The sequence below is a fragment of the Pleurodeles waltl genome, chromosome 5 (genome assembly GCF_031143425.1).
Source record: "Pleurodeles waltl isolate 20211129_DDA chromosome 5, aPleWal1.hap1.20221129, whole genome shotgun sequence".
Classification (NCBI taxonomy): Eukaryota; Metazoa; Chordata; class Amphibia; order Caudata; family Salamandridae; genus Pleurodeles; species Pleurodeles waltl.
The window spans coordinates 903,596,830-903,616,202 of record NC_090444.1 but is presented as its reverse complement, the minus strand read 5'-3'; the positions used below and the strand labels follow the sequence as shown (position 1 = coordinate 903,616,202).

The window sequence follows — 19,373 nt, the reverse complement described above, 5'->3', positions numbered from 1 at the left end:
AAAGCGAAAAATTGAAGAGAGACTGGATTGGTCCAGTTATGCATGCTAGCATAATCCCTACTAATAAAACTCCTACTCACAAGTGTGGAGTAGCCATTCTTTTTCATAAAAACCTCCCTTATAAAGTTATTCAAACATGGATAGTTGATAATGGTAGATATGTACTTGATAACTTTTGTGTTAGACATTCATTCAGGATTATTGGTACAATCTACGCACCCACTGATTCCAAAACTTAATTTATTTCAAAGATTAATAGGTTATTGTCCTCTTTTGAATCTACACGACTAATAATTGGGGGAGATTGGAATGTCATTGTAGATCCATTCATTGACAGATCAGGTAAACCAGATACCCATCACACAAGTGACAGACTTATTTTAAAAGATCTTATGGAAGACTTCATATTACAAGGACCATTGAGATTATTACACCCAGATGACAGAAATGATACTTTTACGTCTTGTTCTTATTGAATTTGTTCTAGAATAGATTACTTCCCGATGTCTTCTACAACAATACAGTTAAATAACACATGCAAGAATTACTCCATGCAGCCTTTCAGATCACGACTTAATAGATATACACATTAATGTTGGACTAGCGCAAACCCCAAAATCCAATTGGAGATTTAATGTTTATTTATATAAAACATCTGAAGCAAAACTAAGCTCATGTCAACATGTTGAACGATTTCTTAAAGAAAATGACAATTCAGTTACGAGTGCCAGTACACTTTTTGGGGAGCTGGCAAGGCAGTAATCAGAGGTATGGTCATGAGAGATTCATCTCTTTAAAAAAAAAAAAAAAATAATAATAATAATTAAAAAAAATACAGAGGTTATCGTTAGAAAAAGAGGTTATATCCCTTACGAACAGGTAAAATAAAACAATCTCCGGAAATATTAAGGAAATCACTCTGTTAAATTTAAACTTGAAAATCTATATACATCTCATGCTGAAAAATGCTTTTTCCTAATTTGTCAACACAATTATGAAAGGGTGAGAAAGCTGAAAGACTTATCATATCAATTGCCCCAACAAGAATCCTCTAGAACTATATCTGCTATTAAAAATCCTTCTGGTAGTTTATTTGCACTACCCTCTGATAAACTGTCGCAGTTCCAGACCATTATGAAACACTTTTTACATCATTACAGTGTTCAGATGCTAAAGAGGAAGACTCATTTTTCAATAATTTAAATATTCCTAGATTATCTCAAGAACAGAAAAATAGTTTTCAAGGAGAATTAACATAATAAAAAATTACAAAGCTATTGATTGTTTAGGTACAAGTAAGGCCGCCGGTGAAGATGGCTTCCCTATTCAATTTTAAAAGATTACTAAAACCCATTTAACCCCGCTGTTAAAAACTTTAATGAAGCATTGAAAAATGGACACTTCTTTCCAGAATTTTTGCGTGCATGTATCACTACTATTCTTAGTCCTGGTAAAGATTCACTAGAATGTTTTAGCTACAGACCTATTTCTTTGATAAATGCTGACATTACAATTTTGGCAAAAATATTAGCGATTCTTTCTAATATAATTGTGTCATCACTTATTCACCCATCTCAAGTCGGTTTTAACCCATCCCGTTCTTCTTCGAACAATTTTACATTTACTCTGGCAACAACGTAATAAAATAGAAGAAAACATAACATTATGTTCGATGGCATCTGTCGCTGTAGATACACATGTTTTGCAATAGCTCGCCATCTGGTGTTGGGCCGGAGTGTTACAAGTTGTTTTTCTTCGAAGAAGTCTTTCGAGTCACGGGACCGAGTGACTCCTCCTTTTGTCTCCATTGCGCATGGGCGTCGACTCCATCTTCGATTGTTTTCTTTCCGCCATCGGGTTCGGACGTGTTCCTGTCGCTCCGAGTTTCGGAACGGAAAGTTAGTAGATTTCGGAAGATTTTCGTCGGTATTGTTGCGTTCGGGATCGGCGTAGTTAGATTCAACACCGCATCGAAGATCGACGCGCTCCGGTGCCCTTCGGGGTAGTTTTCGAGCCCCCGTTGGGGCCTGGTCGGCCCGACCGCGTGTCCAACACCGCCGATGGAACGGACCTCGTTCCGTTTTTGTCCCAAATGCCACAACAAATACCCGTATACAGACCAACATTTGGTCTGTAACCTGTGCCTGTCACCTGAGCACAGTGAAGAGACTTGCGAAGCCTGTCGCGCGTTCCGGTCCCGAAAGACACTCCGTGACCGTCGAGCCAGGAGACTTCAGATGGCGTCCACGCCGACAGCGCACCGAGAGTTCGAGGAACGAGAGGAAGAAGAAACCTTTTCGATCCACGAATCGGACTCCGAGGAATTCGACGATCAAAGAACCGTGAGTAAGACGTCGAAAACAACACATAAAAAAAGTGACAAGGCCCAGGGGACGCCACTGCCACCAGGCCATGGCTCCACCCATAAGTTCGGTGACCGACCATCGGCACCGAAAAAGGCCAAAACAGTGCCGAGATCGTCCGACTCCGGTCGAGACACCGGCACGCAGCCTTCTCGGGATCGAGAAAGTGCTGGAGAGAAGCAACGACACCGAGATAGCGGTGTAGAAACGGCTCGACGCCTAGACAGCGGCACCGACGAAGATCGACGCCGAGAGGTTTCGACTCCAAAAAAGAAAAGAGCCACCTCGGAGCCGAAAAAAGATACAGGCAGGGTTTCGGTGCCGAAACAACCCGTAACCGACCCAGGTCCAGGCTCTTATACAGAGGAGCAATCACTGTCCTCTCAGATGCGAAAGCATAGGTTTGAGGAAGAGCTGCAATCCACCGAAGTGGACCATACGCAAAAACGTATTTTCATACAGCAGGGAACAGGAAGAATAAGCACCCTTCCCCCTATTAGGAGAAAAAGGAGACTGGAGTTTCAAACAGACCAGGCGCCACAAACAAAAATGGTGAAAAAGGTGACTCCGCCACCCTCTCCTCCACCTGTACTTAACATCTCACCAGCGCAAACTCCGTCACATTCCCCGGCTCACACCACCATGAGCCAAGGTGACCAGGATCAAGACGCTTGGGACTTATGACGCCCCAGTGTCGGACAACAGTCCGGAGGCATATCCAACAAAGCCCTCACCACCTGAGGACAGCACAGCATATTCTCAAGTGGTGGCTAGAGCAGCACAATTCCACAACGTAAACCTCCACTCAGAACAAGTCGAGGATGACTTTTTATTCAACACCCTCTCCTCCACCCACAGCTCCTACCAAAGCCTGCCTATGCTGCCAGGTATGCTTCGGCACGCAAAGGAAATCTTCAAGGAGCCGGTCAAAAGTAGGGCAATAACGCCAAGGGTGGACAAGAAATATAAAGCACCTCCTACAGACCCTGTTTTCATCACCACACAGCTGCCACCAGATTCCGTCGTAGTGGGAGCAGCTCGGAAGAGAGCCAACTCCCACACATCTGGGGACGCACCACCCCCAGATAAAGAGAGCCGCAAGTTCGATGCAGCTGGGAAAAGTCGCAGTACAAGCTGCAAACCAGTGGCGCATCGCTAACTCAAGCACTACTTGCGCGCTATGACTGTGCCCATTGGGATGAGATGCAACACCTCATCGAGCATCTACCCAAGGAACTTCAAAAAAGGGCAAAGCAGGTGGTTGAGGAAGGACAGAACATATCAAATAACCAGATACGATCTTCTATGGACGCAGCAGACACAGCTGCAAGAACAATTAATACATCTGTGACCATTAGAAGGCACGCATGGCTAAGAACGTCTGGGTTCAAACCAGAGATACAGCAGGCAGTGCTCAATATGCCATTCAACGAAAAACAACTGTTCGGGCCAGAAGTGGACACGGCAATCGAAAAACTTAAAAAAGACACTGACACTGCTAAAGCCATGGGCGCACTCTACTCCCCGCAGAGCAGAGGAACCTACAGCACCTTCCGCAAGACACCCTTTCGAGGGGGGTTTCGGGGTCAGGCCACACAAGCCAGCACCTCGCAGGCAACACCGTCCAGGGACAGTACAGGGGAGGCTTTCGGGGCCAATACAGAGGAGGGCAATTCCCTAGGAATAGAGGAAAATTTCAAAGCCCCAAAACCCCTACAACCAAGCAGTGACTCAGATGTCACTCACCCCCTCCACACAACACCAGTGGGGGGAAGAATAGGTCATTATTACAAAGCATGGGAGGAAATAACTACAGACACTTGGGTCTTAGCAATTATCCAACATGGTTATTGCATAGAATTCCTACAATTCCCTCCAAACATACCACCAAAAGCACAGAAATTGTCAAAACAACATTCCGACCTTCTGGAAATAGAAGTTCAAGCACTATTGCAAAAGAATGCAATCGAATTAGTACCAATCACACAAACAAACACAGGAGTCTATTCACTGTACTTCTTAATACCAAAAAAGGACAAAACACTGAGACCAATCCTAGACCTCAGAATACTAAACACCTACATCAAATCAGACCACTTTCACATGGTCACGCTACAAGAGGTGTTACCATTGCTAAAACTACAGGACTACATGACAACCTTAGACCTCAAAGACGCGTATTTCCATATACCAATACATCCATCTCACAGAAAATACCTACGGTTCATATTCAAAGGAATACATTACCAATTCAAAGTATTGCCTTTTGGTTTAACAACCGCACCAAGAGTCTTTACAAAATGTCTAGCAGTAGTGGCTGCACACATCAGAAGGCAGCAAATACATGTATTCCCGTATCTAGACGATTGGCTAATCAAAACCAATTCACTAACAAAGTGCTTACAACACACAAATCAAATCATACAAACCCTCTACAAACTAGGTTTCACCGTCAACTTTGCAAAATCCAACATTTTGCCGTGCAAAGTACAACAATACCTAGGAGCCATAATAGACACAACAAAAGGAGTAGCCACTCCAAGTCCACAAAGAATTCAAAATTTCAACAAGATCATACAACGCATGTATCCAACACAAACAATACAAGCAAAGATGATATTACAACTCCTAGGCATGATGTCTTCATGCATAGCCATTGTCCCGAACGCAAGACTACACATGAGGCCCTTACAACAGTGCCTAGCATCACAATGGTCACAAGCACAGGGTCACCTTCTAGATCTGGTGTTGATAGACCGCCAAACTTACCTCTCGCTTCTATGGTGGAACAGTATAAATTTAAACAAAGGGCGGCCATTCCAAGACCCAGTGCCACAATACGTAATAACAGATGCTTCCATGACAGGGTGGGGAGCACACCTCGATCAACACAGCATACAAGGACAATGGAACGTACATCAAACAAAACTGCATATAAATCACCTAGAAATGCTAGCAGTTTTTCACGCATTGCGGGCTTTCCAACCAGTTATAACTCACAAATACATTCTTGTCAAAACAGACAACATGACAACTATGTATTATCTAAACAAACAGGGGGGGACACACTCAACGCAGTTGAGTCTTCTAGCACAGAAAATATGGCGATGGGCAATTCACAACCACATTCGCCTAATAGCGCAGTTTATTCCAGGGATCCAGAATCAACTTGCAGACAATCTCTCTCGAGATCACCAACAAGTCCACGAATGGGAAATTCACCCCCAAGTTCTAAACACTTACTTCAGACTCTGGGGAACACCTCAAATAGACTTGTTTGCAACAAGAGAGAACGCAAAATGCCAAAACTTCGCATCCAGATACCCACACAGGCAGTCCCAAGGCAATGCCCTATGGATGAACTGGTCAGGGATATTTGCCTACGCTTTTCCTCCTCTCCCTCTCCTTCCTTATCTGGTAAACAAATTGAGTCAAAACGAACTCAAACTCATTTTAATAGCACCAACTTGGGCAAGGCAACCCTGGTACACAACACTGCTAGACCTATCAGTAGTACCCCACATCAAATTGCCCAACAGGCCGGATCTGTTAACACAACACAACCGACAGATCAGACATCCAGATCCAGCATCGCTGAATCTAGCAATCTGGCTCCTGAAATCCTAGAATTCGGACACTTACAACTTACCCAAGAATGTATGGAAGTCATAAAGCAAGCCAGAAGGCCGTCCACTAGGCACTGCTATGCAAGTAAATGGAAGAGGTTTGTCTGTTACTGCCATCATAATCAGATCCAACCTATACACGCAACTCCAAAGGATGTAGTGGGTTACTTGCTTCACTTACAGAAATCTAGCCTAGCCTTCTCTTCCATTAAAATACACCTTGCGGCAATATCTGCATACCTGCAGACTACCTATTCAACTTCCCTATATAGGATACCAGTCATTAAAGCATTCATGGAAGGGCTTAAAAGAATTATACCACCAAGAACACCACCTGTTCCTTCATGGAACTTAAATGTTGTCTTAACAAGACTCATGGGTCCACCTTTTGAACCCATGCACTCTTGCGAAATACAGTTCCTCACCTGGAAGGTTGCATTTCTCATCGCCATTACATCTCTAAGAAGAGTAAGCGAAATTCAGGCGTTTACAATACAAGAACCTTTTATACAACTACACAAAAATAAAGTCGTCCTAAGGACTAATCCTAAATTTTTACCAAAGGTTATTTCACCGTTCCACCTAAATCAAACAGTGGAACTACCAGTGTTCTTCCCACAGCCAGATTCCGTAGCTGAGAGGGCACTACATACATTAGATGTCAAAAGAGCATTAATGTACTACATTGACAGAACGAAAAACATCAAAGACTAAACAACTATTTATTGCATTCCAAAAACCTCATGCAGGAAACCCAATATCAAAACAAGGTATAGCCAGATGGATAGTTAAATGCATCCAAATCTGCTACCTTAAAGCAAAACGACAACTGCCCATTACACCAAGGGCACACTCAACTAGAAAAAAAGGTGCTACCATGGCCTTTCTAGGAAACATCCCAATGCAAGAAATATGTAAGGCAGCCACATGGTCTACGCCACACACGTTCACCAAGCACTACTGTGTAGACGTGCTATCCGCACAGCAAGCCACAGTAGGTCAAGCCGTGTTAAGAACGTTATTTCAAACCACTTCCATTCCTACAGGCTGAACCACCGCTTTTGGGGAGCTAACTGCTTACTAGTCTATGCAGAACATGTGTATCTACAGCGACAGATGCCATCAAACTGAAAATGTCACTTACCCAGTGTACATCTGTTCGTGGCATCAGTCGCTGGAGATTCACATGTGCCCACCCACCTCCCCGGGAGCCTGTAGCAATTCGGAAGTTAGCTTCAACCTTGTATATTTGTATATATATTATTTTAGCCTTAAATAGGTACATACTTAGTCACTCCATTGCATGGGCACTATTACTACAACACAACTCCTACCTCACCCTCTGCGGGGAAAACAATCGAAGATGGAGTCGACGCCCATGCGCAATGGAGACAAAAGGAGGAGTCACTCTGTCCCGTGACTCGAAAGACTTCTTCGAAGAAAAACAACTTGTAACACTCCGACCCAACACCAGATGGCGAGCTATGCAGAACATGTGAATCTCCAGCGACTGATGCCACGAACAGATGTACACTGGGTAAGTGACATTTTCAATCTAGATGCCGAAAAGGTTTCCGAGAGGGTAGAGGGGTTATGTATTCCGAAATATAGAAAGAATGGGATTTAAAACAGATTTCATTACTCTAACCAAAGGAATGTATTATTCCCCAGCTGCTACAATTAGATGCAATGGCTTTACATCTTCCTGTTTTAGAATGTTTTGGGGTACCAGACAAGGATGCCCTCTCTCCCCATTGCTGTTTCTTCTTGCTTTAGAACAACTGGCTATTGCTATCGGGTATTGTAATTCCTAGGGGAGAAGTAAAAGCTTTTTATTATGCTGATGTGTTATTACTGACACTTTTAAAACCGTATTCTTTGACTAATACTCTATCGTCCCTTTTGAATTACTTTTCGAAATTTTCCAGGTTTAAAATTAATTGATCTAAATGTGAAGCTCTACCAATGAATACGAGTACTACACTAGCTTCCCTAGGTAATCTTCCTTTTAAGTGGAGATCTTCCCAACTTAAATATCTTGGGATTTTACTTAATCCTGGGTTAAACAATATGGTGATGGATAACCTGAATCCTATTGTAGCTAAACTTAAACAGGATTTTATAGGATGGTCTCAATTAAATCTTAAATTATGGGGTACAGTACAAATTATTAAAATGAATACAATACCAAAATTTAACTCCGTGTTCAGCATGCTATGACTCCCTGTAACAAATACTTTTTTCAAAAATACCTTTTCTTTGATATCTCGTTTAATTTGGGGAGAAAATAAAACTCGTATAAGTAGCTCCAAATTACACTCATCCACATTAAAAGGAGGTTTACAACTTACACAGGTGGAAAATTGTTGGGTGGCTCAACAGTTATCACTTTCGATATACATGTTATCCACGAATCCCAATATCTCTTTGCGGTGAATTTTGAACAGTTTTTATTGAAAACTACCACCCCCCATGGCCATTTATTATACCAAAAATCCAAAATATTCACAATTTTCAAATCCAGTTATTTATTCTTCTCAATTAGCATGGCAAAAAGCTAATAAAATAATGTAATGCTTACATTCAGTTACACTCTCCAATTTGGAATAATTCTGCGATTACTTATAAGGGTAAAGAACTTAACTGGTACATTTGGAGTAATCATAAAATAAATATCAAATCAGACTTACATACACAAAATAATTCCCTGAAATCATTCTTGCAATTGCAGGAGACATATTGCCTTCCAAACTCATTTTAATAATTTTATTTTATTATCATCCATTTTTAACTCTACAACATACTCCTGTATGTGGACCTCATTATGCAATCGTTTGTTGCTTATGCATGGAAAAATATGGAAGGTATTGTATCTGGTATATACTCTATATTAGTTGATAAATCCTTCTCAATCGATACGTCTGACAACTTGTAAACTTGGTGGTCCATACAACTTAATACGACCTTTTCGGACAAAGACTGGACTACGCTTTTAGAAAATTATAATCAAGGTCTTCAAGACACACAATTGAAATTTAATGACTTTAAAATACTTAACTGTTGGTATTGGTCACCCGCCAAACTTCATTCAGCGAAACTCCGCCCTAATTCCACCTATTGGAGAGGTCAGCAAATCAATTGCGATATTGTTCATTTCTAATGGGAATGCCTCGGGAGTCATCCTTTTTGGACCCAAATAGTCAGATATTTAAGGACATTATTACCTGATATTGGTTCTCTTTCACCCCGTTTGTCCTTATCATATGACACCTCTAATTTAAAAAAGATCTTTCCACAAGTATTCAGATGGTTATCTACAGCTCTTAGTCTGGCTAAAGTTAATATATCACAATTTTAGAAATCTAATGTTTTACCAACTATTCAATCTTGGTTGAAAGATATGATTGAAATAGCACAATTTGAAAGAATGATATACAAGCTGAACGATAATTACTGTTTGAACAGGATTTCTCTCTTTTATTTCTCCCTTAACTACTTAATCTTTTTATTCTCTTTTTTTAAAATTATTATTCAGAATGGAATGATTATGGACATTCATAACTGTACACTTATGTTCTAACTCTCCAGTGTATGTTTTTCTTGAGTTAATATGTCTCAGAATATTTGTTTTAAAAAATGTAATAAAGAATTGAAGCAAAAAAAAAGAAACTACACCCACATGAAACACCGGGGGTGGTGAGAAACGTAGATTTGACTGAAGCCTGCATTGCAGGTCGCATTTGTCTGGTGTCTCTGCTGGGAAAAACAAAAATTCTCAGCCTTATCACAAATCTGGATATGAAGGTGGCACTTGCTCCTCCTAATCTTCTTTCTGTGTAATGCAAAAGAGGCTGCAAGAACAGCATTTCAATTTGTAATCTTGAGGATTTCATTGCATAGTTCCTTTTTATCTAAGGGTTTTATTACCACAGTTTTTATTTTTTCCTTCACGTGCTGCTGAGCTAAAACCTGTGAATCAGGAGGATAAGAGTTTATTTTTTAGGTCTAATCAGATGCGCAATTAGTTTATTGTCGAAGTAATGAAGTAGAAACTCTTGTTGATATGGTGATCATGCTAGCCAATTCTTGCCTTTTATGGTAGAATTGATGTTGAGTTACGTGGCCTTGCGTATTTTAGTCAAACCAATCACTCCCATAAGTTCTCAATTCGCATTGATCGAATGTAAAATTATGTGTCTGGGAAATTATGCCAGTGCATCATTACGTCTGCAGTAAACCAAATGCATCAAAATATAGGCAGTTGAGGTGGTTAAATCTACTTATTCTTCTGCCAGTGGGAGATTCTAGCATATTCCAAGGAAAACACCCTTCCTATTACAAATGTGTTCAGCCAGTTTGGTTTAAAAGACGTAGCACCAAGGCCTCTGAGCTATCGTGCAGTGTTTTATTAAAAAAAAAAAAAAATATATATATATATATATATATATATATATATATATATAATGTAAATAAACCCCCTCGTGTGCAATAGTTTTTGCATTCGTATGATCCCACCAGCACTTTTTAATTTGAAATAGTTGTCAAATAATTTTCATACAAATCTTGTACATATTAATTACATTTTGTGCCAAAAGTATACTTGTTTATTACTCGGTTAATTGTCAAAATTCAACTTGGTAAAAAAGGGATTTTGTTTTTTATATAATACGGGGCGGTTCTCCTTCCACGTATATTTCCCAAAGGAGGCATCGATAGTTGTAGTTCGCTGGTTGTTACACACCCGGGGGAATACCAGGAAAGCTGTGTGGCGAACGTCTGTCAAGCAGTAGAAGTAATGCAGGAATTCAGACACCCCTATAATACACGGGGAACGAAACTAGCAGAAACAGAGAAAAGCTTCATGAATACAGTAGGTGTGGAAAAAGTTATTCACAGCAAAGAGTGAGGAGCTAGTTGGAGATTTGCATGGCGTGCAATGCCGGCACCTGAAGGCGAAGTATATGTTTTTCTACTTAACACAGAGACTTAGATGGAATAGCATTTTGTACTGGAAAGCAGAGAGAGACTTTTTGAAGGGTTTTTTGATGTGCCCTGTGGGACTGAGCGCATGCCGGATGATAAAAGGGGTGTGGTAGCCGCTGGGCTGGTGAGGAAAGGAAAGGGTTGCCATCTGGTGGTGGGCTTGGGTACCTGGGATTCCCATGTACCTACAGTACGTAGGAAGATACGTTTACCACCAAGCAGCAGGACGAACGGTAAACATGCAAGCCAAAGAAACAGGCGATAGTAGTTATACACAAAAACACCATGTGAGGCTGTGGATAGTCGCAATTGCTTTGAAAAAGGCTAAAGGAAAAAGTCCTGAATTGTGCCAGTTCTCCTTCCCGTTCTACGTTTGCAGTCTAGGTAAAAGGACTGATTAGGAAGAGTTTATTTTTTGGTGGACGAATGAGTACACGTTTTGTCATTCTCTTCTTAGTTTAACGTTTCAACTAGAAGGTTCAGTTTATATGATAAATACATTTCTATATGTTTGTCATTAAATATCATAAACACTTGCCGTGGTGCATGATTTCTGATTTGAGAACTGGTACACTGTGATAATATTAACCATGAAACGGATTGAGGTGAGAAGGTGAGCATGAACAGTTTCCAGGCATCCTTCTCATGTCTGTATGGCTTGCTGACTTTAGCAGCTTTCGATGGTTTTGTTGATTAATTAGTTTTGGTGCTCTGCTAGCAGTTGTAATCTGTTGCTATTTTTGATCGATAATGATAACTTTGTATTTTACAGGACTGACAAAACAGTTATTGGATGCAGTGGATTCCATGGTGACTGTCTCACTCTTACCAAGATTATCGAAGCCAGATTAAAGGTATTTTAGATGTCTAATTTTTTTCAGTGGCCATAGGGTATTTAAATCTATTTTAATTTTTTTATGGCATAGTTTGCTGCTTCCTATTCCTTTGTAAGCAGAAGTAAAAGCCTCTGTGCCGCATTATCCCTGCCACTTATGCCTGTAGGCGCGCTCTTAAATGCCAGCACAAAACGTGCAATGTGTGTCCCTCCATTTTTTTAGGTCTCGGTTTGACACAGCACAGCAGTCTAAATAGGAATATTGTTTCCAATTAATTATGGCGGGTTTTGTGTTCGACACTTTTTGGATCAGACTCCGTCAGCCATTGTCTTGAAACTTTGAGACTCATGTCTTTGCTCAGCCCAGAGGAGCATAGCTCTCACACATAATGATGTTGACTAGCGAATCCTTCGATATCCTACTAAGCGGTTCCATTGCAACAAATGAAATGCATTGTGGTTAACTAGCAGGCACTACCTACTTAAGTTCCAAGCCATCTTAAAATGAATGCTTATCCACGAAAAGCAACACATTATGGTGATGCACAATAATTAACAAATTTAGGGTAATTATGTAAATGCACAGTAATAACATGTCAGAATATATTCTGTTAAGGTTTGCATGTGCGAAAAAACATTAAATCAACAATGAAATCCATGTATTCATAAAAAAAAAGTAAGTATTATCATGGTTTACCTACTCATCTTTATCCAGTTTCACTTTAGTGGTGAAATCCACCTTTGAACTGCAGCCTCCGTGGTACATCGTTTTGTTTCTTGTGGATCGCTTGCAGCTACTAGTCAGCAGAGTGAGTCTTTCCTTATTGCAATAATTAGCAGCCTGTACACTTTTTACCTAAAACACCCACTGGTGCGGTATTAAAGACGTGGTATGAAATTAGATTGAGTTAAGAATGAAAAATCAATTAAGGGATGATATCGAGTCAATAGAAGCACAGTATTTATTCGTGGAATACTCCCCAAGCATTTGTCCCTTCAGGGAGTTCAGATTGCATATGAACCTGTCGTATCTGCCATTGTAAATCTGTTGTCCGCTTACAGTACATTTTACAGATGAAAAGAATGTGTTATTTGAAATGCAGCAAGAACTGCACAAATTAGTAATGCACAAGCCATGTTGTTCTCTAAAAAGGCACCATAGCTCACTTCAAAAGTCTTAAGACCCTAGCTTTTTTCGATTCATTTTAGTGTCCTGCTGAAAGCAGCATCGCTTATCTCCTAAATTCATTATTTTTCCTCCCGCCATTAGCGCTGGCTTTAATGTTTTTACTCATGCCAGCTGCATTTGTCCATATTTGTTGTTGTGGCCAGGCCTGTGGACTTTGCCATTTTTTTATTTTTATTGAGGGGTCAGACCCAAAACTGTTTAAATGTGAACTTTGCTGGCTAGAAAAACCTCTGCTTGATCAAGCTCAAAATCAGTTATCCTAACATTTTAGGATATTTTCTTGTGACATTGCACACTTTAGAAGTATGTATTGTAGTACTATTGTACATGGGCCAGAGACGTCGGGGGTGGTGGGGGGGAGGGGTCATATACAGCCAACACTACAAAGAAACTCCACAGTGGCTATTCACAATGCTTTTTGAAACATTAAGAGTAAATGACTGGATTGAACAACCTTCACTGGCCCAAAAGTTAGGTTTTCAGCATGGGTCCCCCTACTGCTAAATCTGAAGCAGTCCTCTGTAAAACCCCTGCGAGCATGTAGCAGGGGAGGACCAAATTATATGTCGTGGTTGAATAAACTAGGCGGCAAGAAAAGTCACAATGCAAAAAATGTAAAGAAGTATTACCTTCACTATTTTGGATTTAAAAAAAAAAAAAAGTTAACTCTATATGAGCAAAGGTTTCACATCATTATTACCAGTTTAACAACTAAATGCAGAAGCTGAAACTGGAAGGTAATCTGCCTCTGGACAGCTAAAGCCCTGACACTAAGCTGTAACCTGTGGTAGCATTTTTAGTTACGTTGACCCGTGTCACCTAAAAACAAAAGATGATGATTTGGCAGGTGTGCTAAATCCAAAATTAATGCAGAATATGCCACAACAGCAGAAACAGATGAATTTAGTGACCCTGTTTATATGCGAGTACATGTAGCATATCTGGTTATCTTTTGTGACAAGCCTAAAGGCATCTGTACCTGTTCAGTAATCATTTACTTCTAAACCAGTGACCAGATCAAACCAACAGTGCCCTAATTTAGTGTTTCGTTGGAAGTCATTAGAGGGCCTATCTTTGGAATCAGCTGGCTTTGGCTAAATGTTCATCCCAGTGGCAATAGTTACCACCACACATTCATGGTCCTTGCCTAGTTTAGTAATGGGCTTAGCCACCAATATTTGTTTGTGGAATGCAGCGCTAAATCTTCAGTAGCCACCAAAAGTGAGAACAGTGCATGCATTTGAGAAACCACAAAATGCAGTGGTCAAGGTACCATCATTTTGCGTTTGTTTTTTCTGTCGCAACACTTTTAAAATTATCAACTTGGGGTACTCTGTGATGTAAGGTTTAGAATTGTTTGAAAATTAAGTAATCTCTGGATTACAGAAACGACCCCCAATACCAAACCACTGGCACATTGTGTGCTATTAAAATGTGATGGTATAACTTCTTGGAGTCTATAATAAATTTCCTTCAAATCTTTCAGCGTGTGCAAGCAAATTTGTCAACAACTGTTAACCAGAAACCACCACACATTTGCTGAACATCTCTTAAAAGGGCAGGCAATTGAGCTTCCAGGAGACAGATCAGTCCGACTCTTAAAATCATTTCAAAAGTCATAGTAATGTTCATAATGGGGCCAAAGTCTGTCATGTTTAAGGGCAAATACTGTTATTGACTCCGTAAACTGGACCAAACTAAGTGGCAGCATGGTGGATGTGTAAGGTAATGGAGGGCTTGTCAACATATGACTACAGAGGGGAAAAAATGGGTTGGACTTAAGTCCATAAGTTCCAGCAAAGATCATTACTATCATCTAAGTTAAGTGACCTGACTTGATGTATTGCTTTCTTGTAGTATAACATTAGAAAAGAGATGATACAACTTCTCCTAAACATGTTGAACATTGCACCTGTTAAATCAAGTGGATTTGGGGAATTTCACTCCCATCTAGCCAAATTCCACCCTGGGGTAAAAAAAAAAGAAGTTGGCACCAACTTGAAAGTCTGAACCCCTGGTATTGCGTTTTTTTTCTTCATTGTTTTCATTTAAATTTCCTTGAAAAAGTTAAATATTAATTGAAAAGACTTCCCCCGTCCTGTTAAGCCATTGTGTTTTTAGAGCATTAGTAGACAGATGTGTTAATTTGTGATTTTAGGTCGAGCGCAGAAGTGCTCGGACGTGTTGTAATCTTTCTGTGAGCTTTTAACCACGCCCATCACTATCACTTGTTCAAGAGCTTGCCTTTCAAAAATCCTTTATCATTGGTAAATGCTTTACGTTTGTCCTTCCTCAGGTCAGTTTTGTTACCGCTTTGGCCATCGACCATGTTACATGGATAATTGCAGTTTTGCCAATACAGTTGAATGCAAGTGAACTTCTTTTTCCTTTTGTGTCTCTCCTTCGGGCTCATGCTCATGGCGGCAGTGGCATTTTGAATCGGCTCGCTTATGTCAACTTCTTAACTTTTCATTGTCAATTCATATGACAAGAAAAGTCCAGTTAGGAATTTACAACGCTAATCGCTCTAACTCGAGCAAACGCGAGGCCCATTGCATTGCAAATGCTTGTTTTTCTTTCTAACCTGTCCTTTCCCTCTCACCTTTCCATCTGTCATAGGGAAGATGGATTCACACATCATTTTATCTTCAATTTGGTGGTACCAAATTTAATCTGTTGATTTCATCATAGTCTACATAATCTGCAGTTACTGCTGTATAAAAGCTAAGCTAGTTTAGTTTAGTTTAAGAATTTATAAAGCGCGTAGTGACCCGAAGGCATCCCAGCGCTAACCTAACCTGACCGGTGCTGTCACTAGGAGAGTTGAGAGCGCTACCTACAGAAAAGAATAGTCTTGAGTTTTTTCCTAAAAAGTAGTTCTGAATGTTCCTGACGTAGATCGGAAGGAAGATCATTCCAAAGACGGGCGGCCTTGGTAAGGAAGGAGTTGGCCCCCCAAGCTCTCTTAGACCTCAAGATGGTCACAAGACGAGAGGAGGAGGACCTCAGACTTCGAGAAGGAACATAAAGACATAGCCGCTTTCTAAAGAACATTGGGCCCTTATGTTGAAGAGCTCTATGAACAATGCATAGGGCCTTAAAATAGGTACGTTGCTTGAAGGGGAGCCAATGAAGCGAGGAAAGAGCAGGTTTAGCGGATACATGTCTGGGAAGATTGACAAGAAGCCGGGCGGCTGCGTTCTGGACTGTTTGTAGCCTTTTTATAACATAAGCCGGGGCGCTGAGAAAGTGAGTTCCCATAATCCAACCGGGAGAGGATAAGAGTTTGAACGAGGATTCTTCTGGCCATAGGGGGAAGAAGAATCGAGATTTTCCTAAGAACTCTTAAGATGCCAAAGCATATAGAAGAGACTCTTTTTGCTTGATAATCCATGGTCAGACGAGAATCCACCCAGAAACCAAGGCTTTTTACCTGGTCCTTAGGGGGAGGAAGATTATTGAAAGCCTCAGAGTACAGCGGAAGCGAAAGAGCTGGGGGGGAATTGCCTAGTACGATGACTTCTGACTTTCTGTCATTGAATTTGAGCTTAGACTGGACCATCCAAGCTCCAATGTCTTTCATACAGCACGAGAGGTTAGCTGCTGACGAGTCCCCGGAGCTGGATAGGGACACCACAAGTTGAGTATCGTCGGCGTAGGTGACCAAAGACAAATTGTAGGGAGCGATCACCTTAGCCAGCGGGGATAAATAGACATTAAAAAGAGTTGGGCTCAAAGAAGAGCCCTGGGGAACTCCACAAGTCAAAGGAAAAATGTCAGAGAAGTAGGCTCGATCCAGGACTTGAAAAGATCTGTCTTTGACAAAAGCAGACAGCCAGGACAATGCCAGGCCTCCTATCCCCAATTCTGAGAGCCTGCGGCAGAGAAGGTTGTGGTCCACTGTATCAAAAGCAGCGCTGAGATCAAGCAGAATCATGGCCACATGGGACCCTTGGTCCAAAAGCTGCCTGGCTGACTCAGTCACTGCAAGGAGAGCTGACTCCGTGCTATGATGGGCTCTAAAACCCATTTGGGTGGGGTGGAGGAGTTCATGGGTCTCTAAGTAGCTGGTTAATTGGTGATTAACGTGTTTCTCCAAAATTTTTGTTGAAATAGGGAGAAGAGCAATGGGTCTATAATTCTCCAGCAGAGATGGGTCCAGTTTCGTTTTTTTTAACAGAGGCTTAATAATGGCATGCTTAAAAAGAGGGGGGAGAAGACCTAACGATAGGGAACGATTCAGTATTTCTGTGAGGGGAGGTACAACAATATCTGAAACTCGCGAGAGGATGGGGGGAGGAGCGGGGTCCAGGGGGGAGCCCGATTTAATCTGAAGAAGAAGTTTAGTGGCAGCAGTATCAGTAAGAGGTGTGAAGACAGTTAATGTGGTTCCGGAGAGGGAGGGATCCATCATTTGGTGCTCTACTGTACCTGGGGGAGGAGGAGAAGGGAACCCAGAGTATATCTTAATGACTTTGTCATTAAAATGAGATGCCAAAAGATTACTATATTCAGTGGAGGGTTCTGTGGGAGGAGAGGGCATAGGGGTTATAGTTAATTCCTTAAAAATCTGAAAAATTTCCTTTTGTGAACAGGAGGAGCTTTCTATTCTTAATCCATAGTAGGAGGACTGGGCGGCTTTGATGTTTTGATGGTAGAGTCTGACGGATTGCCTATATATTTCTCTATCAATGAGACTGTAATTCTTTCTCCAAGCTCTTTCTAACCTTTTGCACATTTTTTTTAGTTCTAGCAAACAAGGTGAAAACCAGGGTTTGGCCTTATGGGGGGGCTTGTTAGATCTCAATTTGATGGGCAGAATACTATCCAAAGAGGAGGAAATCCATTTATTAAATGAATCTGCAGAAATGGAGGGGGTGCTGGCCCCCAAGGAGGTCTGGAGAGCAGCCCGCCACTCCACAAGGGCCAGTTTTGACCAAATGCGACCAAAAGTAGGGGGGGTAGACTGCACAACTGGAGTAACATTGCAGGGGAAAAAGAAAGATAGAAGGCAATGATCCGTCCAGGTTAGAGGCTGGGATGGCAGAGTGGTGAGTACAGGGAGATTACTGAATAAAAGGTCCAGCGTATGGCCTTTGGTATGGGTAGGTCCTATTACGTGTTGATTTAAATCAAGCGCAGAGAGAGACGCAAGTAGAGACCTTGCGTGTGGACAATTTCCATTATCAAGATGGATGTTGAAATCCCCAAGGATAGTAAAGTTAGGGGATTTACAGATAAGACTCGCTGCAACTTCCGGCAGGGAATCTAAAAAACAGGTACAGGGTCCTGGGGGTCGGTAGAGAAGCAAACCTGAGAAAGTAAAGGTAGGGGAGAGGTGAAGGGAGAAAATTAAGCTTTCACACTCCGGGATATCAGAGGGGAGGGTGGTACACCGAAGGTTATTTTTGTAGATAATCAGCTACTATAGAATCAGTTGATGAAATTGATTGAATTCATTTATGGTCAGTTTTGCTACGGATTTCTTAAGTGGCTGAAATCCCTCTACGAAGATTTTTTTACTTTCATCTGCTTACCTTGTCAGACTGAAAATTATTCAGCTCTGTTCCTGTCCTTGTGTATTACTTCTTGTTCAGATGGTGGTTACGCATGTTAATGAAGCCTGGTGATTAATAAGATCTTTTCCTCAAAAACTGACCTTATTATCCTATTTTCTCGAAGTACAACTTGCAGCCTGATTCAGTTTAGAATGTAAACAGTTTAGGAGCTGTACCTTGTGTCTGCATTTATATGTTCAATGTTAGCATCACACAAAATCTTTCATCCAAATCCCTAATAATGTTTTTGGCAGTAGTGTTATACAAAGAGAAAAGCTCCACTCTTGGTCCCCAGTTTATCCGCGTATATTTTCACCTAGTGAAAAATTCTCTATTCTTTAGTGCCAGCATGCACAGACAAGGGTGTTCAGATCTAAGAAGACTTATGCCATGTTTGTGAAAAAAATAGGAAAATAATTGCTCCAAGACTAACTGCTACAATATGCATATTTGCAGTTAAGTTCCTGCAGTGATGTCCACCAAGTTTACATCTTTCATGATATGCACACAGATGAAACAAAAAAAGGATGACTGCAATCTGTGCATTGTCCTCAACTGCTGGTAACTGCTTTGGTCAGCATTGCATTCAGTCTCTTGTTTGTGTGCTGTCAGTGCTACTAGTGATACCTACTTAGTATTTGCACATCAGTCTTGGCCACACCTCTAAAAGACAGCTCCAGTCAATTTGCCAGGCCACCTGGCCTCATTAGGTGAACCAATCGAACCACAGTTTTCTTTCCAAACCTCTAGTGGGATCGGCTTGTGTCCTATGGAACAGATACCTGTGATACTTACCTTTGGACCTTACTTGTGTTCCTA

General features: G+C 41.1%; 1 protein-coding gene across 1 annotated transcript in view; it reads left to right on the top strand.

Moving 5' to 3' along the window:
• The window catches only part of PSMB1 (proteasome 20S subunit beta 1), an 86,895-nt gene that overhangs the window by 54,891 nt on the left and 12,631 nt on the right, over positions 1 to 19,373 (top strand). The window contains exon 3 of the mRNA XM_069235021.1: positions 11,745 to 11,826. Coding sequence (XP_069091122.1) covers positions 11,745 to 11,826 — 82 coding nt within the window. The remainder of the gene's footprint in view (positions 1 to 11,744; positions 11,827 to 19,373) is intronic.